This window comes from Selaginella moellendorffii, unplaced genomic scaffold, assembly GCF_000143415.4.
Source record: "Selaginella moellendorffii unplaced genomic scaffold, v1.0 SELMOscaffold_122, whole genome shotgun sequence".
Taxonomy (NCBI): Eukaryota; Viridiplantae; Streptophyta; class Lycopodiopsida; order Selaginellales; family Selaginellaceae; genus Selaginella; species Selaginella moellendorffii.
The window spans coordinates 347,695-369,483 of NW_003314383.1; the positions used below are offsets into that span (position 1 = coordinate 347,695).

A 21,789-nucleotide genomic window follows, 5' to 3' on the forward strand; every position below is an offset into this window, starting at 1 on the left:
TCAAGCTCACCCACGTTTGTATCTGGAAACTCGGTGTGTTTACAAATCAAACGATCAAACTATATTAGTCTAATATTAGAGTTTCAAAAATGTTATTCGCGCGCTAAATTCGTGAAGAATGCCTGTGAATTCTAACCGATCCGCGCACTACGAGCAGCGCGAATCGCACAAAGATTTGCTGCCGGAACTGCGATCCTGCCGAGATCTTACGCAGGCCAAGCGCCTCCATTCTCTCATCGCTCCCCGCCTCCACAGCGATAAGTTCCTGGCCAATCTGGTGGTACAGATGTATGGCCGGTGCCATAGCGTGGAGGAAGCCAGGGCCGTTTTTGACGGCATCCGCGAGCCCGATCTCTACACCTGGACACTCATGCTCGTCGCATATGCCCAAAACGGGCATTTGGAAGAAGCAAAACTAATATTCGATAGGATGCCCGTTCGTAACTCCGTGTCGTGGAACGCCTTGTTAGTGGCTTATACGCAAGCTGGGTATTTAACTCAATCCTGGAAATTGTTTCAGGAAATGCCCGAAAAAACCGTGATATCTTGGACAACTATTCTTCAAGCATATGCCCAGGAAGGGAATCTCGAGGCTACCAAGCACACGTTTGATACCATGCCAAAAAAGAATATCTACAGCTGGACGGTGATGATGCAAGCCTACATTGCAGGCGGACGGCTGGATCACGCTCAGAGTATCTTTGTCTCAATGCCTTACCGAAACACAGTGTCCTGCACGGCTATGGCCGCAGCATATGCCCAGGATGGGAATATTCCTAAAGCTGAAGATATTACGAGCGGCATGCCTATTTTGGACCTGGTTTCACAGAACGCAATGGTGGCGGCATTTTCTCAAAGAGGGTTTGTGGAGGAGGCCAAGAAAACGTTTGATGGAATGCTGGAGAGAGATATCATCTCTTGGAGTGCATTGCTACAAGCTTTTGTGGAAAATCAAGACTTGGAAAAATGCAATAGAGTGTTTGATAGAATGCCCGAGCACAATCTAGTGGCTTGTAATTCTATGATATCTGCTTACGCCCAAAGTGATCGCCATTGCGAGCAAGCCAAATCTTTATTTGATAAGATGCCGGAGCGAGACGTTCTTTCATGGACGTCGATCATGCAAGCTTTTGCGCAGCATGGGCATCTTGAAGATGCCAAAGTATTATTTGACCAGATGCCGATGAAAGACGTTATATCATGGACTTTGCTCCTCCATGCATATGCCCGGGAAGGGCAGATGGTGTGCGCGCAGGGAGTTTTCGAGAGTATGCCGCTGGACGATGCGGTGCCTTGGAACATCCTCGTTGGCGGATATTCTCAGGCTGGGGACGTGGCAGAGGCCCGCAGCATTTTTAACAAGATTCCTGAAAGAAATATTCTCTCCTGGAATTCCATGGTTGTGGGATATGCCCAGAACGGGCATCTTGACGGGGCAAGGAACCTCTTCGAGAAGATGTCCAAACGGACGCTTGTGACATGGACGGCTTTGATCGCTGGATATGCTCACTTTGGTCATGGACGTGATGCCATCCAAATCTTCCATGAAATGGAGGTGGAGGGTATTGATCCAGACGACCTCTGTTTTTTGAAGGTGATATCAGCTTGCACCCACATTGGTTTGCTAGAGAAAGCGCTAAATTATCTCTTATCTATGAGCTCCGATCATTGTCTAGAACCCAGCCAAGAACACTATGTCTGCGTTGCAGATGGCTTTGGGCGGATTGGAAACTTGAAGAGGGCGGAAGAGGTGATTTATGGCATGCCATACAAACCAAACGCCGAGGCTCTTGGAGCTCTGCTTGGTGCTTGTAGAATCCATCCACAGAACTCCCCCACGATTGGAAAAAGAGCAGCGAATCAAGTTCTCAGAGATAACAATCCCAAGGACGTCCATCGTTTGCTCCATATCTTCACGTAAAGGCATATCGCTAGCAAAACTTGTTAGAGAAGAACGCTATGAGATCTGTAATGCAGGGTTTTAGAGACTAGAAAAGAAAAGATCTTGAGTACCTTGAAAGCGATTAGCTCTGAGGCCGAGCAAGCGGAGAGCCATCTAACTTTGCTAGCAACTTGGGAGTGGTAAAAACTCCTCCCAAATTTGCCGAACTTTTCGTGGCACTCGATCTCCAAAGCTGATGCTGCTGCTGTTGTGTTGACAGCGTCCGCACAACCTAGTATAAGCAAAGTTTTAGACCTTGTGAAGTTGCTAGTTTAACTGTTCGCTGACCAAGGCGCTCGATGGCTGCTCGCACTGTGTTTTCTAGGCGTGCTCGTGATGTAGAGCGGAGCTCCTCGGTTACCAAATTGTTTTGAGCTGATTTTTTCTGTTTGTACAAAAACCAAATTATTGAGTGCGAAGCCAAAAGCAAAGTCAGCTTACCTTTGGTTGTTTGGCTTTTTGTTCTTCCTCGGCACGCAGCAAAGCTGCAACTCTTTTCTCGACTTTCTTTCCACCTTTACTCGCAGCTTCCCTGGCTTTCTCGTCTGCATAAGAAAAAGATTGGCAGTCCTTTCCGACGTAAGTACAGTGTACCTTCAGAGTCCGATATATCGTCTTCCGCATCGTGTTCGTCCACATCTTCATTGTCGTAATTCCAAAACTCGCTCTTATCATTCGGCGAAGAACAATCCCTGCAACAAGTAAACAATAAGCCTCCAAAAAGAGAAGTAATAACACCTACGATTTTATGCGTACACCGGACTGCCATACGGAGTTGAAACACGAAGCATCCGCAAGCTCCTTCAAGTCTCTAGAGAGTTTCTCCGGCCACTTACATGCATCACACGTCTTACTGCATAGTAAAGGAGAGACCTGCAAGGAAATTTCTACGCGCGACGAGAAAACACAAGCGCTTACATTTTCTCCGAAGTGTTCCAGTACTCTACGCCTTCGGCAGCTTGCTTCTTCGCAGTAGGCCACTACCTAAAGGCTCAAAAACTTTATATCAGGAAAGACAAAAACGAAAGAAAAAATCTGCAAGCTTACACCTTTTCAAAAGCTTCGATATTTTTCTTTAGCAGCTCATTCTCTCCATTCTCACTAATTCCAGCCTGTTGCCTTTGAGAAGAACTCCTTATGACGTACTCCTGTCACAACAATTGCGTCGACTGTGTAACCAACGAGAGAAGAAAGTATTATATTCACACACAAACCATGGTTCGCTTGTCGTCGACACTGTAATAAAGTATACTTTTGGCGGGTTTACCATCACGACCTGCGCGTCCCGACTCTTGGTAAAAGGATTCGAGCGACTTGGGCATGTTAAAATGACACACCATCCTAACATCCTTCCGATCTATTCCCTGCGCACCATTACCTCATTATTCAAGATACGTAAAGCTAACAATAAACTTGTACCATCCTAGGGAAAAAAAAGAAGAGAAGAAGCAACTGTAAGTTGTTTGATTTCAAAAACTTTTGAGGATAACGTACCCAAATGCGATAGTTGCCACAATAATATGAACTTCTCCAAGAACCCAGTCTTGTAATGCCTGGCTCCGAGCTTTAACGTTGATACCCGCGTGATATACTGCATAAGATATTCTGAGTCAGTAGGAACAAGAGAGGCATGCATATCATACCTCGACACGAGATCCCATCTGATTTTAACCGCGAGCCTATTTCATCGCACATGGCGCGAGCATGACAGTAAATAATCATGCACCGCGTCGGAGCTGTCGTGATTATATTTCGCAGATCCTCGTAAGCACTCTTCATCAAGTCCTTGAAGCGCACTAGTGTTCAGATCATATCGTCAGTAACGACTCGCTGCTTGAAGATTTACCTTCATAGAAAATATTTGCACGATTAAAAGACGATATTAAAACTGCTGCCTTTTGCAGACTAAGTGATTTGATGATGTCTTCTTGCACCCTGTAAAACGAGCATAATCATATGTTTGCGCAAGTGAAATCTAGTAGACTTACTTCTTGCTGGCTGTCGCTGTTAGAGCTAGTATTGGAATGTCAGGTAGGCTTGTTCTCAAGGCTGACAACTTCCGATAGCTTGGTCTAAGAACAGCAAATTATCAAGCACGGAGACATCTAGAAGCACGATTCATTACCTGAAGTCGTGTCCCCAGGATGATATACAATGCGCCTATTGAACAAGTCATGATAAAACAAAGAAATAATTTTCAAAAAAAGAAAACCTCATCAATGGCAATCAGAGACAGAAGGCTCCTCTCGTGAAGCTTTCTCAGCTTTTGCATGAGATGGTTGGTTGCAACCGATTCTGGAGTAACATACAGCAGCTTTAAATTCGGTTTACCAGATTGAAGCTCCTCGAATATCTGCAAGCACAAAACAGATCTCGCAATGAGATAAGTATCGGATACCTTGTTCCTCATTTTCACGGGTTGTGACGATGACAAGTACTCTGCAAATATTTGACGGGATTTTAAAGCAGCAACTTGATCTTCCTGATGTAAAATAAGAAAGAAAAGGTTGGAAAACTTGTTTATAGATCCAGAACGAAAAAATTCTTACCATCAATGCTTTGGCATAAGGAAAGAAGCAAAACCGTGTCAGCAAATTCACGATAGGATGAAAATCTTTGCTTACCAATCAATGGCGAAACCACAAGAACAATTCCTGGCTTTGCCAGCGCTGGAATCTGATAGCAGAGAGACTTCCCAGCACCCGTCGGCATCATGCAGAAGCAATCTTTGCCTGAAGCATCCGAAAATCTTGAAATCCAGGCACACATTTAGTGATTCACCTGCTAGAACAGCCTCGATCGCGTCGAGCTGCAATCCGCGGAAGCTCGAGTGGCCGAAGTAGCGCTGGAGGAGCTCCTCGAGACGCGGCCGATCTTCCTCCCTCTTGCGCTTGGCATTCCGAGGCGTGTCATCGTCCGCGCGTAAGGGAAGAAGCCCCTTCATCACGCCTCTAAACCCTAAACCTAAATTTCGAAAGCCATGGCGGGAAAGTGATTTATTTCTAACTGTGCAATACATCATACTTCTCACTGCGCATTGCGAGCACAGAGAAACCTGGCAGTATTGCTTAAACTTGATCTTGGGAAGTGAGATTTCTCCACAGATTCCAGAGCTCAGGATCTGCGAGACATCCACAAAATCTCCAGCTCCAGATCCGTCGATGGATGCGAGAGCTCTTCCCGAAACTTGCGAGACAACGAGACCATCCTGTGGCAAAGAATCATCAGGAGCAAAGAAAGAGTTCCTAGGAAGCTAGATTTGTTCCTCGCAGATCCAAGGCTTTCGCTCAGCTCCCAATCGATCTAGAAAAACAAAATTGAAAAGCACAAAGGGGGGATTAGAGAGAGGAGCGATTCAAGTGGCGATTTCTTGCGCTTCCTTGCTAGATTTGATCTCGCCGGCTTCGTTCTCGCCCTTTTCTTCGCCCTTGGTGACCGAATCAAGCACCGCCTGCTCAGCGCGCAGCACGACCCCGTAGTAATCCTGGTTGCTCTCCATGCACGCCTTCAAGAATCGCATCGCCGGCCTACACTTCTCGAGTGGCGACTCCGCTCCCTCGGATTTCTCCGATTTCTTCTTCTTCTCCTCCTCCTCCTCGGCCCTGTCGGTGCAATCTTCCCAGTTCACAAACACGCCGCCGCAAGGCCCCTTTTTCATGAAAGCGCAGAATCCACACTCACCATCGGCCGCATCCTCCTCCTCAGCCGCTTGCTGCTGGACGGGATCATCCTCATCCGCCAGCGCCACCGTAAAGAACCCTAAAACCTAAAACCTCAGGAACCCTAAAACGTTTATAAGGGGGAGTTTTGTTAATTATATTATATTAGTCCTAAGTTAACACCAACATACTCGCCTGCGTCGGCGAATCTGGCCTCCCTCAGCCTGGACATGTCTGCTAAGCACCAAACAGTGATCCCATTTTTTTCCTCTTTCTCTTCAGTTCTCACAACACCATTCATGCTTGGAGAGCTGACTTTCGTTTTCTCCTCGTGGACTTTTCGGATCAACCGAAAGAGTATTTGAGGGCGCTACAAAATTCGTCACACTCCAAGTATTCTTCTGCCTCTTTTTGATCCGTCTCCAATCGGGAATCACTTTCGAGCTCGGATCTTTCGTGATATAGTTCATAGCGATCATGGTCAAGTTAGTGATTGTTCTCCTGCTGCTAGTGGCCTCCATTGGCGTTGTAGTGTTCACAAACAGGCAGAGTTTCGAGAGGCAGCGGCATTACAACCGCGATTCGTTTCCATCCCTGCTGCTTGGCAAGCTTCCCAGGAAAGTTTCGACCCCTCCACCGGGACCATCTCTCAGGCACAATGAAAACTTGGTGAGATCGAGCCACAGCATCACAGATCCATGAACTTTGAAACACACAGGATTATAGATGTTCTTGCTTAAACTTTGTGAATATACACACAGAATAATTCTATCACTATCACGTTTGCTTCGTGATCCTTGACTAGTGACAAGTTTTTCTTGGTCCGGCAGCAACTAGTCAAATTTTACGCCTGCTTTCATGACTCGGCATGGAGGGGACCAAGAGCATCGTCACAGCATCCACGAGGTCAAAAATGCGATCCACCTATGAATCATTAAACTTTCGAAACGAGAAAGGGCGTATTCCGAGAATTGAACGTGGGACCTCTCGCACCCGAAGTGAGAATCATACCATTAACAAGGTAACAAGCGTAATTACGATTAGCTGCTGTTTGCACGAATTCTGAGAATTGAACTTGATACCTCTCGCACCCGAAGCGAGAATCGTACCAGTAGACAAAATGCCCATTAACAAGAAAGTGTGAAGCCTTTGCAGCAGATTCTGCGATGATGATGGCTATGGAAGTGAAACTCACTTAGGGGCAATCTAGACCTCTCGCACCCAGACATTAACAGGCTACACTTTTTCCCTGGTTTTAAGTCTTAAAAAGGGGCATTCCGAGAATCGAACTCAGGACCTCTCACACCCGAAGCGAGAATCATACCACTAGACCAAATGCCCGTTAACAACAAAGCATGATTAGTATGAAACTTTTTGCGATGAAACGAATAGAACAGACGAAGAAAATTCTCGTAGAGGCTGTTATTTTCCCGTGGAAGCAACGAGATACCTAGAGAATAATCACACCCAAAAAGCATCCTTCTATTTCTGGATTTTATCGATTGGTGTTGACAAAAGCCTTCTAATTCAATCTTTTCTCTATAACCTTTCCATGCACACAATTCGTGAATATATACGTCTAGACATACGCTCGCAATACGTAGCACACCAACAAAAGTCATGAACTACCTATTCGCGCCGGATATTCTCGCGTTCCCAAAGCAGGAATCACCGAGTTCTTTCTCTCTTTTTTTCTTTTGAAAGGTGAGGTCGGTTCTGATTGGGAGAGATAGCAAACCCCACCAAACTAAAACCACGAAAACCTTCCCTCCAAACGCACCAGTTTTTAAAATCCCGGCAGTGGAAATCCTCCGCAGAAGCTGCCCGCCGCATTGTTTAGTTCACAGCTCGTGTGGAAAAGGGAAAAGAAACGCAAAGAAAAATCATTTCTAGATGACTGCTAGTCGATTATTTTATGGGAAGTTGCTTCTTTCAGCAGTACTCGTCCTTGCGGGCTTCGTTCTTAGCCAGTCTGGATCATCGCCGACGAGCAGGAAGATCCTGGCCTCCTCTGATGAATCTCAGGCGCGGAATTCTCCGGCTGGGGATCAATCGGAGCTCCAATCGTGGAGCAGGAGTGCGGGAGCAACCACGGACAACAATTCGATCGAGAAGCCACCGAGATCATTCTCCACAATGCTTCCCAGGGGAGTTTTCTATCCTCCAGCAGGGCCAAATCCCTGGGGAAACTCGGATTTGTTCCGGGAGAAGCAGCATTGAGGGATGGGGACGCCATGCATTTGCTCCAAGAGGAAGAAGATGAAAAAAAAAAAATGAAAGCTGGCCCATGCAGGTCTCGAACCTACGACCTTGGCGTTATTAGCACCACGCTCTGACCAGCTGAGCTAATAGGCCTCAACATTGCGATTGTAAACAACCAAACTAAATTAAGCAAAAGATTTCGACAAAATAAATACCAGTTTGGCCTATGCAGGTTTCGAACCTGCGACCTTGGCGTTAGTAGCACCACGCGCTGACCAGCTAAGCTAATAGGCCTCAATGTTGTAATTAAATATATTAATTAATTAAATATTTAAAGATTAAATAAGCGTGATTAAATTACTAACTTGAAATTAAATAGTTAAAGCCTGGTTAAATAAAATAAAAAAACCTGGGGGATTTCTATTGGCGGTTTGTTAGCACTAATGTAACCCTAGAGCGCGCGAAGCAATGGCAACGTCGCAGGAGGACACGCATGGCGCGCCGCGTGATGTAGCCGATCGTCTTCGCCACTGGTATTCTAGCTCCTCCCCAGAAATGCTGTTGCCGGAGCGATCCAAGCCTTCCCAGAGGAGAAAGAAGCGATGTGTATGCTAGCACAGCTTCTCGCCGCGGCGATCCTCCAGAAAAGGCTAGGCGCTAGCTCCCGCCCCCTCCCCATCGCATTCTCCATCGCATTCTGTTGATGTTGTTGGTGGAAATATTTTCTCCTCAGGATGGGGCAGCGCCTGGGAAAGCCGGAATCGTCCAGGAGGCCGCCTCCCAAGCCCAAGAAGGTGATGCACAGGGACAATCGGACCTTCCGGGCCGAGGATTTCTCCGGCATTGTCCGAATCCATTTGGCAGAGGTGAGTGTATCGATTGCTCTTCTCAGTGTTTCTTCTTTCACTTTTCCCCTTTTTGGTGCTTTTAGGCGGAAATGCAACGAAGAGCAAAGTGGTTTGCCTGTGTTTCTATCGGAGAGCAGGCGTTTAGGACATCAACGTCTCCCAGGTTACGGTTTGCTCCTCCTTCGCATTTTCCAAGTTTCTTTTCCTGATGCTGTGATGTGTGACAAAAATTGTTATGCAGCACAGACAATCCCCAATGGAAATCTGTAAGTGCTTTTTGGTTGTGGACTGCTGCTTTGTACTATTTTCGCTTTGTTCCAGGAAAAGAAAGTAGCACTAGAGCAAAATGGTCCTCGCATCACCCGGATCTCGGTTTTTGAGGTGATTTCGTTTTGTTTAGAGCTAGAACTTACGGTGTTAACAGGTGCATAAGCTCGCGAAAAACACCCTCGTTGGTTACTGCGAAATCGATCTGTCCCTTGTGCTTCGCCCAGTAAGTCTTGTTTTTTTTCCGTTTCGTGCTTTGCTGAACTGCGGCTCAGGATGAAGAAAATTCTGAGATGCTTTATCTGTTTGATCCAAGTACAAAGACGAAAACTGTCGGTCACATCACTGTGGAGTACAGGATTGAGGTATAAGCTGCTGTTTCGGACAACTGCCTGCCTAAGCTGTTTTTTCTCGTAGAGTCAAATGGAAACAGAGCGAAGCTTTGCGAGGCGTCTGCTTGCAATAGTGGTACGTTACAAATTTCTTTTAGATGCACACACCTTCAACTTTAGTGCAGGACTTTGATGAAAATGGCGAGTTATCGCTGGACGAGTTTCATGATTTGATCAAATCCTTTGGGAACAGAATGTCTGACGAGGAGGTAACATTTTTCTGCGTTTTTCTATCACCTCTATAAACTATTCATTGTTGATTTGTAGCTTTCCAACTTGTTTTTGCAAGCTGACGAGAATAAGGATGGAAAAGTCAGTGCCGACGAGCTTGCCCAATTACTTGCCACGCACAAGGAAAGGTAATTATAACACGGATTGCGTTCCTTTTACTGGTGACAGTTTTACGTTTGACAGAACTATTTGGGTTAAGCAGTGTCCTGTATGTGGTGATAATCTTGGAGTTGTAGACAACCTGAACGGCATGATTCACATGAGCCTTTGTTTTGACGAAGGCACTGGTTTGGAAATTATGAGAGGAGGTTTTATAACGGAAAAGCAGGCTTCATATGGGTATATTTGTGGTTCGCGTTTAGTTACAGGCACTGAAAATGTTTTTTTTTTTCATCATTACAGGTGGATGTTCAAATTCAGCGAGTGGGCAAATCTTTCCACGTACGACGTTGGTCTGAAGAAAGGCTCTAATGTTGCCCACATTCTTGTATGCCTGCTCTTTCTTGGTTCTAATTTCTAGGGACTCAAGAGAATTATGCCAGGTATTCGATCGAAGGTCTAAGAGAATGATCGAAGAGGTTATTGACAAAAAAATAGCCTTGGCGATGCGTGCAATTTATCAGTCGAAACTCGGATTAGCTCTTCTCGATGCTGGTAAAGCTACAGTAATTTTTTCTCTTTGTCTTACATTATTTTTAATTTGCATTGTGCTTTGTGTGCCAGGAACAAAAAGTTTTCTAATACGGCTGTCAGAAAAGCACGGAAGGAAAATGGATTCTCCTCAATCAGCGGCTGCTATTCCCAAGTTCATTGAATTTTTTCATGTAAGCGGACACATTGCTTGTGTTTCTTGCAGTTGTTAATGTGAGCTGACCAAACAGGACAGGATTGATGTTGACGAGTTCAAGCATCCCGTTGAACACTACAAGGTTTGGTTGTCACCTAAGCGAACTTGAGCCACACAAGCATTTATTTACAGACTTTCAACGAGTTTTTCATCAGAGAACTTCGGCCCGGATCACGACCCATTGCACAAGAAAACAATGACGCTGTTGCAGTGTGTGGTGCTGATTGCCGTTTGATGGTGTTCGAGAACGCTGATGCAGCCACGCGTTTTTGGATCAAGGTTTAAGAGAAACGAAGGAGTTGCTACGACTGATACGTTTCTATTTACTAGGGGAGGCGATTTTCTGTACCTGGCCTTCTTGGGGACAAAGCATTGGCAAAGCAGTTCGAGGGCGGTCCTATCGCCATTTTTCGTTTGGCACCTCAGGTTCATCATATTTGTTACTTGCTGTAACAGTTAGCTTTTCCTCTACAGGATTATCATCGGTTTCACGTGCCAATTAGTGGAGTATTGGGGCCGCTAATTGATATACCGGGCCATCTATTAACGGTATGGCCTTTGTGAGGTGATGCATAAATTATTTCCTATCTTATACTTTTGCAGGTGAATCCTATTGCCGTGAATAGTCCGTATTGTAATGTTTTCACGGACAACAAGCGCGCTGTTTGCATCATTTCTAGTGAAGATTTTGGACAGGTATGCGATCTTCCCTTTGGTAAACCCTCTATTTAGAATTAAATGTAGGTGGCATTCGTGGCAATCGGAGCAACAATGGTGGGCAGCATTACGTTCACTAAAAAAGAAGGATCCGTCGTCAAGAAGGGCGACGAGGTATGAAAAAATAAAACAAGAAGTCGACGAGTTTCCTCACTGGTCCTGGCACAGCTCGGATACTTTTCTTTCGGGGGAAGTACGTGCATTTGCGTCTTCCGCGCGGTACGTGTCATGACTGGCAAGCCTTCCCATCCTCTTGAGGAGCTGACGAGCTGTGTGCTTTCCATGCAGGGAGCGATTGACATTGACAAGGATCTCCTCGCCAACAGCGAGAGGTCGCTGGAGACCCTGGTCTCGGTGGGGATGACTTTGGGAGTCTCTCGCAAGCTAGTGGGCGACCAGGCGTTTGAAAAGTCCCGGCCGACGATCAGAGACAGCGTCGTGGCACTGGACAACGAAGTCTCAAAGAAGGGAATTCAGGCGTCCATGAGCTTCAACGTACGCCAGGGGCAACTGGGACTCATCAACGAGGCAGACGAGGCAGAGGCGACGCTGGAGGAGGACGCAGACGAGGACGAAGAGAATAACGACGCCACCACCTAAAAAGTAAGCCTGCAAGAGAATGAAATCGCAGTAGCTGCGATTTCCACGTCTTCTATGGGAGAGAAAAGATACTCTGCTGTTTACTTGGTTCTAAAGTTTTTATCACGCAGGTCTTGCTCGAGAATCTCTCCGTAGTAATTCACAGCAAGTGTGCTTGGATCGAAATGTTACATAATTTGTGGCTCCTTGCGTCTCTCACGGCCTCGCTTTTGAGTGTGGTGTGCGGTCTTTGTTCGACAACGAAGGAACATCGAGATGATTTTTGGAGCGTAACTTTGTGACTGGAGAAAAGCGCCAAATGTGGATGAAATCTTTTATTCATTCTGTGGCTTAAAAAGAGCTCGCTTGGTCCACAGGAAGAAATGACACGATCATGACGCAAAAATTAAACGCAATTTTTGGTGGAAACAACAAGCTTTTAGATTCTCTTGAAAGAAGACGATCGCCCAAAAGACGATGACTCCCAGCCAATGTTTGTGACAAGTTCAAGCTCCTCGATCTGCTCAAAACAAACAAGAACAAGAACATAGTACGGAAAGGGGTTTTCTTTAAACTTCACTGCTGCTTTTCCACCATGTGGACGACAACATTTTTATTCTGGTCAAACATGAGAATCCTGTTCGCAGAAATCCTATAAAAATATATTGTATAACACATAGCGAAACGTATAGCACTACATTACGATGTAGCCATCCTTTTCTTCTCTCGCATTGTTTTCTTCTTTTTATCATTTTTATCCGGCATTCAAGCCCCATTGGGAGCAGTAGCAGCACTGGGCCAAGGAGATGACCCGTGACCATTTGCAGCGGCAGCTCCTTTGAAGGGCTCGGCTTGAGACGATCGTCTGGACTTGTTTCGTAAGTAGACGACCCAGGTGACCACCTCCAAGATTACGCTCAGCGCAGCCAGCGATGAGATCACTCCAATGTAGGTGCGCTTCCACTTCCGATCCGGCTGCAGGAGATCAAAGCCCTCGAAGATGTTGACGATGATCATGGCGATGGTGGCGTAGCCCAGCGTGTGGTGGTAGATGTTCCAGAATTTCCGCACCTTGTGCTCCTTTTTGGGCCGCAAAAGAAGCGACAGGACCTGTAGACGCACGCAGAGGCGGTTCCATCAGGAAAAGAGGCGAATCATGCAGCCGTGGAGTGAAACTCAAGCAAAACCGTGCCAAGAGATTGAGAAAGGCAGTACAAAAGTCGAAACGTGGCAATCCAGAGGAGAATTATGAGAGCTTACTTGCAACGTCGAGAAGACGAAGATGGCGATGCCGAGATTCCGGTGCTTGCAGCGCACTGTAGCGGCGTAAGTCGCGAGCTTGAGTCCCGTGGCCCAGCCGACAACGCCCAGAACGTAGCCGGAGCTCTGGAAGAAAGCGTGCATGTAAAACCATGCTGGGTCCGCGCACTGGAAAACTTTCAAGTATCGAGCTGACATGACTCCCAGTGGCAGGAGCAATCCCCATCCCACTGCATTGATAATCCCGTGCCTCTGCGAAGACCAGTGAGAACACAAAATTATGACTATCGAAGAAAAAAAAGGTGGTGGAACAGTTTGTTCCGTCCTAGATGACACTTAAAGAGCGAAGAAAAAGATGGTTTCTCCTTCTCGAAGAACGCTGGTGGTGGCGAATGCACGGATTTATAAAAGCTGCCTACTGTTGGAGGAAACAAACAGAGGATGTTCACGGGCCAATATTCGATCGACAAGGAAAAAGAAGGAAAGGAGGAAAAGCTGAATCGATTCCCTCGATGGTACGCGAGAGAGTGAGCTTCATGGCAACGGTGGAAGAAGCTCCATCGAGAAAGCGAAAGGACAGAGAGAAAGAAGAGTAAAAGAGACTGTAGCACAGGCTTATGCTCTACTGCTGCTGATTGACGGTCACAAGCACTAGATTTAGGCGAGAACATGAAACGAGGGCCCGCATTGATTTCTCACTCGGTGGCCGAAAGCAAAAGCAGCACGGCCATGGATTCTCTGATTGCGCGATGCCCCACAAAACGAGAAAGGAGGAGCGAAAAAATGAGAAAAGAAAGAGAAGCCTGTGCTGAGCACTTTCCCGATCGCTGGGACGATCCGACACGGAGTATAATGACTACCCACGAGACCCAATGAAGCGATCCATCGACCCAAGTGCTCGATTTCTGGATTGACCACTAAAGATTTGAATGCCGATGCAAACAATCACCAAAAAGAAAACGAAGAAGAAGAAGTATACTTACGTTCTTGAGCTTCTGGTGGGGGATGACGATCTCCGCGTTGCCGCTGGCAATGTTGATGCTGCCAGCGCTCTTGATGTCGTTCTTGGTGTCGTGCGGCAGCGGGCTCGATCCCTGCATCGCCGCTCCCCTGTTCCAGATGTGGTTGATCACGCTCCCGGCGCTGCCATTGCGCGGCAGCTGGATCCTCACGAACAGCTTCATCCGGTTGCCGCTAATGTCCACGGATTTGTCCAGCACCCGGATCCCAATCGGCCCGGGGGATGGGAGCTTGGTCATGAGATCCTGCGTGAGCTTGTAGGTGAGGATCATGGCAGTGCCATTGCTGGCCCGGAAGGCGAGGAAGACGTCGGCTCCCATCATCACTGGCGCTGGGCCGGTGTTGATCCCCCAGGCCACCCAGCCCGAGGAGCTCGGGGCAGTCCCAGTGAAGACGGCATCCAGAGTGTTTGAGGAGGAAGTGTGAGTCCAGGCCAGTGTGGCTCCTTGCTCCGCAAGATTCCTGCAAGCTCTGAAAGATCTCTGGCTGCTTCCAATCCTGTGGGAGAGAGGGCATTGAGCCGAGGCTGTAGAAGCCAGGATTGCAACCAGGAGGAGGAGGAGAAGCTTGAGCTCCATAGCTATCCTCTCAAAACCACGAAAGTTCTTTCTCCAAGAGGGGAAAGGAGAAAAAGGGCTTTGCTAGCTTTTGGAGATCATATAGCTCGAAAACTTTAGAATGTGGCCTCTACTCTCGCTCTCTCCTCCTTAAAGGCTCCTCAAGAACAACCCTTACCAACCAAAACCAAACCCACAGACAAGCACAACAGATTTTTCTCCTTTACTTTTCTCTCCCTCTCCTTCTTTCTCGATGTCTTTGAGATCAAATTCTATTTTTCCTCCTCTAGTTGGCTCTCGCTCGCCACAATTTCTCCTTTATTTTTCTCTCCCTCTCCTTCTTTCTCGATGTCTTTGAGATCAAATTCTATTTTTCCTCCTCTAGTTGGCTCTCGCTTGCCACAAACACACGCGGGTTATATAGCCATACCATGCTTGGCCATGGTTGGCGCTGACGCAAGGGTGACGTACCCAGTTTTTGGATCCAATAGTGGCCGGCCAGTGTGAATACTTACGACGGTCAATGGTCGTGATTGACAGACCGTGGTCAATCCAGAGGGATTAGGTTACTTGTTTTTCTTGAAAACGGCAAGTCAATGCCGACCACATGAACAAATATTAATTTATTACCTTTTATCAATTCATTCAGATAGAGATTGAATTTCTGTAAAAGAAAGTCCTCTGACGAATTCAAATAGAACCACTATTGAGCATGGGGATTGGGAAGTGCAACAATGGAGCTTCTTTGATCGAATGCCTGATCCAGATACCATTTCCTGAATTATCATGCTCAAGACGCCTGGGTATCTTAAAGAGGCGAAGATCGTGTTTGATCGTATGGAAGGAACAACATCGCCTGGACTGCATCATTGCGGTCTATGTCTAGTCCGTGCACATTGTTGAGAGCGGCAAGGAACGTCGCATATGCCCGACAAAGCCATTTCTCAGATCGAGTTGCATTCGGAACGACCATATTGATGCGATCAGCAGAATTTTGGCACAGGTGTTTCCAAGACTGATATCGAGCAATAACAAAGATGGAGTCAACCGACGATGCTGCTATGCCCGCCAGCATCGTAGAGGAAGTCATCTCTCTAAAGGCTCGTTTTCAAATCCTTTTGATTTTCAGTAACTATATAAGACGCCACTCTTCTCCTTTTGATGAAGAAGCGCCTCTGTCCGTGCTGCTCAGTCAAGATGACAATTTGGAGATTCTGACCACATGCTCCGAAGTCATGGAAGTCTGTGCCAAACATTGGTGACTGCGGCCTAATTGCTTGGGCAATTTGAGGATGTATAACAGGCAAGCAACGACTTCAACGGTCCGTAGAGGCAACAGAAACTCCTTTGGCCCTGGTGGATACCGAAACTTTTCTGCTTTTGTTAAAGCAGTCCCTTGGTGAATAAATCTTTGCGCTCGCCCGAGATTGCCCTCTGCATGGATATAACGTTGGGGAAATAAACCAAAAACGTTATGTTGCGCAGGATCTGGGTAGTGCACTGCCGAGACTGTAGCCAAGCCAACCTTGTCATCAACCTTCCTCACGGTTGCCTCCAGCATACACTCAGCCGCTCGCAAAGTAGCACTGCCCATTGTGCTCCCACAGCCTTGTCGTGCACAAACCAGGGTGCGGCAACATCCAGTCACACCAATTTTTTTTTGGCAAACCAGCATCTCCAAGAAAGGAGCAAGCTGCTTCCTAAAGTGTCTTGTTGACAAGCCGTGCCATTCTGCTGTTGTGTGTTTGGTATAGAGTACTGACACGCAATCCCTTCATCATCACAAAGCTGATGAATTCTCTGGATGTATATTTATCACCACCATCATTGCGAAACTTCTTGAGCTTCTTTCCTGTTTGCAACTCTGCTTTGGTCTTGAAGAGCTTGAACTCACCAAACACCTCTGATTTACGAGAAAGAAACTTGATGATGCGGGAAAAATTGTCCACAAAGTAAATTATATGCTCACTAGAAAGGGAGGGCATCATACACACATTCGAGCTCTAGAATCTCTATAGCTCTTACAACAACACTAGTCTTTAAGGGAAACATGTGCTGCTTTGCAAGAATACACAGCTTACAAAACTTCAGCTTTTGTGAAGTGATGTGCAGACTAGCAACCATGCCTGAATGTATAAGCTTTTTGATGTCCTGATAGTGTGTCCAAGCTGTTGATGCCAGGTCTGGAGGTCAACAGGATGCTGGGATCCCACATAAAGAAGGGTTGAGTAGGGAATTCCAATTCTACATTGAGCCAGTAGAGACCAGCGTGATGCCTCCCACTAGCAATAACACTCTCATTCTTCAGAATCAAGCATTGCATAAGAGCTCCATGTTGCAATCAACGACCTTACCAACCGAGAAGAGGGATTTCTTGATGCCAGGGACATGCTATGGCAGCCACAACCTTCCCATAAGTAAAGGGGACTTTGATGGTGCCTATGCCACACATGCTGTGGGAGTAGTCATCACTATGCTTACCCTCTGGAATCACGTCCAAGCAACTGAAGAGTTCCTGGATGTGTGTTGGCGCTACTGTCAAGCCAAAAAGCTCTCATTGATTGGGAAACTCAAGCTTAGAGTCTGTAGTTGCAAGGGCCTGGAGATCAATGTTTGAAGTCATGAACAAGCTGTCACCATTTTGAGCATTGTCATCTGCCCGAGCATAGTTCACTGCCTGCCTTTATGGATTTCTTTAGCTGGCTTGGTTGCTTCTATGCAGTCATGTGCAAAGTGGCCAGGTTTTTTGCAGATATTACACAAGCCATTATTCTTGCACTTCTTGTCCTTCTTTTTCTTGTGGTTCTACCCATTGCGCTTACGATCCTTGGGCTACACCCTCCTGGTGCAGCCCGAGCATGTGCCAGACAGAGACTTTGGCTGAAGAGTTCGCAAACATGGCAAGATTGGAAGGAATGTCTTCAACCGATTGGGACAGCAATGGGCAAGCATGTTAGTGACCACCCATTGGTGGGTGCTTAAAGAGCTGACAATATCTTGGACCACCAAATTTGGTCTTAAGCTGATACAGCTTTCAAATTACTCACAAATGCTCATGTGTTGCATTTTCCAATCCTTGACACCATCTGGGGCCTAACAAAGCTCAAAGATCTCCTGAGATTCTTCTCCATGTAAAAGTGCTCCATCAGCCAAGGAAATCCTTCCCATCGAACACTTTGAGCAAGTCTTTGTTAGGAACCATTCCACCATGATGAACTAGAGAAAGAAGACAAAGAACACACACATGATATCCCCATAGTTCCCCTTGCACATACTAAAGAAACAAAGTTACATATATGACCTGCTGGCCAACTGCTTACCAGCTAACTGCCTCTCTAGAGGGCTCTAGAAGACTCTCAAACGTTCTGGAGAGCTTCCTAGAATATCCACAACATGGGATATCCTAAAAGTGTGCAGCCTGAGGATTACAACAGGCCTGAAACACAAGGCTGGAGATGGAAATCCTGCACTGTGTGTGCTGCGCCCTGGTTTGAGCTTCAATGGCCAGCACTACTTTGCAAGCGGCTATGCCTGAGGAAGGGGCGCGTGGAAGGTTACAGTCTTAGAATTGCACTACCAAGATCCTGCACATCATATCGTCTCCGGTTTGTTTCCCCGTCGTTCTATCCATGCAGAGGGCAATTTGGTCATCTTTGCGGAGTCAGGGCGAGGGGTTTATTACTTGAACACAATTTGCCAAGGGACTGCATTATCGGCCACACTTAAAAGCGGAAAAGTGCACACCGCCATCCAAATCCTCACGTTTGCTGCTTCTTAAAACACCCAATCTCCTGGATTAGCAAACCGGATCAAGGAGGCTCAAATACCTCTTTTCTCCATCATCTCAAAGAGCTCGAGAGGAAAGTCGCTTGCACCGCTGTTCTTGCATCCTCTCGAACGATTCAGGCAGTGTATTCTTGATGGCTGTTTCCTAATCAGTGCGTTCCAAGTTACCGGGACTCTCCTCCCCACGGGAGTTCGCTCAGATTCCACCATGCTGCCGTGGAGAGAAGTTTACCACAGATTTGCAGCATCCGGAACTCTGGTGGACTTCTCCCAGTAGTTCCACCTTGATCCTGTCGAAAGCTCAGCAAACTCGATGTTCCCACACTTTACGTATGGGTCCACCAGGCTACTCGCCACGAAAATGTCTTGGTCAAGTCCAGATTTTGCAGCTCGAGAGTGTATACATTTCACTCTCTCGAAACAACAAGCCTTGTTAGCTTTCCTTTCCACCTTTGCTACCACGCTCGAACAGGCTTTTAGTGCTGCGAGATAAGTCATGCGATCTGGACTCCAGCCTTCTTGCATTCTCCAAAACAACTAAAAAAAGATTATTATGTTTTGATTTGAAAGTGGCTTTAAGATCAGTAGTGCAGCATCACCCTGGCATAACTTTGAATCAGTGCACTCAAGGAAGCTACCTCCAACTTACAACTGCACCTCATTGCCTGCGATTGATATGCCATGCCTTGCTCGAAGCAAGTAATTTTCACATCTTTCCATGGATTTCCTATACACCGTCTGTTGTATTTGCTGTAGATTTCACGCAAGCTTTCAATGCCACAAGGAAAGAAGCTCGATTCGGCATGAAGCCTTCACTTTTTGTCCCGAAACCCATCCCACCTTCACCATTCACACATTCCAGAATTAGGCTGGACTATCAAAGACAAGCTTCCACAACCAGCGTACGTAGCAATCAGCGTGTTGGCAACTGAAGAACCAAATACACACCCAGCTTGAGCAGCCAAAAGAGTGTACTGCTAAGACCTTCTCCAGGCACTGAACTAGCTGGTCCCATCTATCTTTTTGCCTTTCTCCTTCTTGAAGAGGATTTCCCTTTTAAGGGTTTTTCAAATTCCTAAAAAAATGAATATTCTTTTTATATGCTTTGCAATAAATATAAATATTAAGTGTGAGGTCCAAGTGTATAGCTATGATACCGTATATTAATATTAGCATTGGGATTTTGGTAGTTGTTGGATTGGTTTCAACGTAAACCATTCACTACTGTACATAAATTAAAGTTTTTGGGTTAATTGATATGCACATTTTTTATATTCCCTTTATATACATTAGTGGAGATGAAAGGCACTTTTGATTATCCCTGAGGAGTGGTTGGATTTGGGATTTTGGTTTAGATCTAGCTTTTGCATTGTCTAGGTCTAGCTTTTTTCATTTCATTTCTTTTGTTTTTTCTTTTTAGGATTTTAGTTTAAATCTAACTTTTGCATTATTTAGATCTCTTTTTTTTAAATTTTTTTTTTTCATGTTTCTTCTTTTGCTTTTCCTTTTTCATTCATCTTTATGGCAGAGTAGCAGTCTCCTCTTACTTTGACTCTTGAGCAGCAGTTGGTGCAATTGCTTGATGTTATGCAATTATAATTAAACAACCAAACTCAATTGATGGGGGCATTCACGGCATGTGGTATAACTCTTCCTGCTCTTGGTGTCAATCCTCACATTTGGCCAGAATTCTTTCATGGGAATTTTGGGGATGATATGTACTATTGGTTTGATCATTTCACAGTGATTGCCACATATCATTCTTGGGATGATGTTTGATGTTTGTGTGAGTTTCCCATGTGTTTCCAAGGGATGGCATTGTAGTAGTATTGATTAGTTTTTCAAGTTTTATTATTTGTGGTCATATACATAAGCTCTTATTGTTGCCCATCCATAAACACAATAACTAAAGTCAAAATATACCTAAGATTCCTTCTTGCATTTGTCAAACCAAGTCAACTCCACTACTTAGTCCTTTGGTGGATATCTTCATCATGTAACAATGTTAGTTGTTGTCATTGTTTACTTGGAATAAACCTTCAAAACAATAATTTTTATGTGTTTTATGAGGAATTAAATATTGCTTATTTCATCCTTGTCAAGCCTAAATTCTCTTTGAACTTTATACAACCAATGCTTTAGCCTAAAATTGTTGCATTTGATTAATGGAAGCTATTATCTTTTGATATTTATCTTCTGTCATCCTTGATATCCCCCATGTATATGAATAAATCTTGAATTTGATGCTTTGTTACGTATTCATTATCCTTGTCAAATTTAGTAAAGAATTCTTTGGCAACAACTTCCTTTATGATCATATGCATGACTAACCTAGGACCTTTCAATTTACTAGCCTTTTCCTCCACCATTGTATGTAGATTCTGTTACTCTCACCTACTCTTTCGGATTGGGATGTCATGGTTGTGGAAATGATGCCTTGTGAAGTTGGTATCATTTAGGCAATTGTTTGCAATATAAGCATTTCAACAATCTTTTATCCCCCTTTTTCCTTGAAGAGTCGTTGCCCTACCATTGAACTCTAGCCTTCTCAGCTAATGTTGTAGCAATGCTTTCAATCCAATCTCATTTTTTGGGTGTCTCTATTGTTTGAAAGAAATTACAAAAAGAGTTATCACATTTAATCATTCTAACACATTAGAAAGACATATTTTGGCAAATTCTTAATCATTGTTGTAAGGAACCAACTCCCCGAGGTGTCATAGGGTAAAAGGATCTCTGAAAGCACGACCGAAATGATAAAGAGTTCATTGGATGGAACCGAGTATGAGATCGAGTCCAAGACCGACTCTAAGACCGAGTTTGAGATAGAGTTCGGGATCGAGTCTGAGGCCAACTCCGAGACCGAGTTCGAGACCGAGTTTAAGACGGAGTCCAAGATCTGAGATTGGGTCTGAGACCGAGTCCAAGGTCGAGTCCGAGGTCGAGTTCAAGATCAAGTTTGAGGTTGAGTCCGAGATCGAGTTCGAGACTAAGTCCGAGGTCGGGTTTGAGATCGAGTTCGAGGTCGAGTCTGAGACCAAGTTCGACTACTAATACAGGTCAAGGGGTGAAAGCCCAAAGCATGTGTCTCCTGGGGGGGGGGGCTGTAGAGGGTTCCAAAAGTATAGTAGGGATAGTGAAGTCCAGGAACTAGTCTTGAAGGAACTCTCCAATGGTACTTCCAAACTGACTTAAGGTTGAGACTGGGGCCAAGGGGCGTTGGGTGGGAGTGAGCATGGACTTAGGTGGTGCCAGAGGGGCCACCCAAGGAAGTGGTCACGAGCAGCTCCCACTCTCGGAAGGGAAACCGACTGCAGTGCTTCCAGCTCATAAGCTCTATTTCGTTAAAGTGGGATTTATTCAGTAAAATGGGACTAGGTACAAATTTTTAAGTATTTGAAAATGACGTGAAATTATATGTTTTTTGTCTAGGGGCTAGACATATCTGGGGTATGGTGACTAGCGCGGTGACTTTGTGTCCA

At 45.7% G+C, this 21,789-nt stretch overlaps 4 protein-coding genes and 3 non-coding genes across 8 annotated transcripts; 2 read left to right on the forward strand and 5 right to left on the reverse strand.

Annotated features, from left to right (window-relative positions):
* Nucleotides 1–118: 118 nt before the first annotated feature.
* On the forward strand, nucleotides 119–1,921 carry LOC112342876 (pentatricopeptide repeat-containing protein At2g35030, mitochondrial-like). The gene has a single exon (XM_024665447.1). It carries the CDS (start codon nucleotides 119–121, stop codon nucleotides 1,919–1,921), a length of 1,803 nt encoding a protein of 600 aa, XP_024521215.1.
* On the reverse strand, nucleotides 1,864–4,973 carry LOC9632886 (ATP-dependent DNA helicase Q-like 3). The gene is made up of 20 exons (XM_024665455.1): nucleotides 4,724–4,973; nucleotides 4,567–4,674; nucleotides 4,492–4,499; nucleotides 4,341–4,424; nucleotides 4,155–4,295; nucleotides 4,068–4,102; nucleotides 3,931–4,014; nucleotides 3,789–3,877; nucleotides 3,586–3,738; nucleotides 3,437–3,533; nucleotides 3,362–3,365; nucleotides 3,157–3,306; nucleotides 2,992–3,090; nucleotides 2,861–2,926; nucleotides 2,685–2,815; nucleotides 2,537–2,634; nucleotides 2,384–2,487; nucleotides 2,231–2,327; nucleotides 2,014–2,174; nucleotides 1,864–1,966 (listed from the first exon to the last, which is right to left on the reverse strand). The coding sequence occupies exons 1-20, from the start codon at nucleotides 4,962–4,964 to the stop codon at nucleotides 1,958–1,960; spliced, it is 1,959 nt and encodes a 652-aa protein (XP_024521223.1). The 5' UTR covers nucleotides 4,965–4,973; the 3' UTR covers nucleotides 1,864–1,957.
* Nucleotides 4,974–6,870: 1,897 nt separating this feature from the next.
* Nucleotides 6,871–6,942, reverse strand: TRNAP-CGG. The gene has a single exon. It is a non-coding gene; the product is annotated as a tRNA-Pro (tRNA).
* A 940-nt stretch (nucleotides 6,943–7,882) lies between these two features.
* TRNAI-AAU lies at nucleotides 7,883–7,956 on the reverse strand. The gene has a single exon. It is a non-coding gene; the product is annotated as a tRNA-Ile (tRNA).
* Nucleotides 7,957–8,023: 67 nt separating this feature from the next.
* Nucleotides 8,024–8,097, reverse strand: TRNAS-ACU. Its single transcript has one exon. It is a non-coding gene; the product is annotated as a tRNA-Ser (tRNA).
* A 141-nt stretch (nucleotides 8,098–8,238) lies between these two features.
* LOC9633389 (phosphatidylserine decarboxylase proenzyme 2) lies at nucleotides 8,239–12,113 on the forward strand. Of its 2 annotated transcripts, XM_024665435.1 has the most exons (23): nucleotides 8,239–8,336; nucleotides 8,537–8,669; nucleotides 8,735–8,814; nucleotides 8,893–8,917; nucleotides 8,973–9,032; nucleotides 9,076–9,144; nucleotides 9,194–9,283; nucleotides 9,336–9,386; nucleotides 9,436–9,519; nucleotides 9,578–9,669; nucleotides 9,725–9,880; nucleotides 9,944–10,028; nucleotides 10,084–10,195; nucleotides 10,265–10,365; nucleotides 10,423–10,470; nucleotides 10,521–10,667; nucleotides 10,719–10,814; nucleotides 10,863–10,937; nucleotides 10,992–11,084; nucleotides 11,133–11,219; nucleotides 11,274–11,324; nucleotides 11,394–11,708; nucleotides 11,816–12,113. In XM_024665435.1, exons 1-22 carry the CDS (start codon nucleotides 8,272–8,274, stop codon nucleotides 11,703–11,705), a joined length of 2,112 nt encoding a protein of 703 aa, XP_024521203.1. In that variant the 5' UTR covers nucleotides 8,239–8,271; the 3' UTR covers nucleotides 11,706–11,708; nucleotides 11,816–12,113. The 2 variants fall into 2 exon arrangements, with proteins under 2 accessions (XP_024521203.1, XP_024521202.1); XM_024665434.1 differs by having other exon boundaries at nucleotides 11,394–12,026.
* Nucleotides 12,114–12,282: 169 nt separating this feature from the next.
* Nucleotides 12,283–14,919, reverse strand: LOC9632887 (cytochrome b561 and DOMON domain-containing protein At5g47530). Its single transcript, XM_002991673.2, has 3 exons — nucleotides 13,928–14,919; nucleotides 12,945–13,196; nucleotides 12,283–12,794 (listed from the first exon to the last, which is right to left on the reverse strand). Exons 1-3 carry the CDS (start codon nucleotides 14,540–14,542, stop codon nucleotides 12,450–12,452), a joined length of 1,212 nt encoding a protein of 403 aa, XP_002991719.2. The 5' UTR covers nucleotides 14,543–14,919; the 3' UTR covers nucleotides 12,283–12,449.
* Between the last annotated feature and the right edge of the window lie 6,870 nt (nucleotides 14,920–21,789).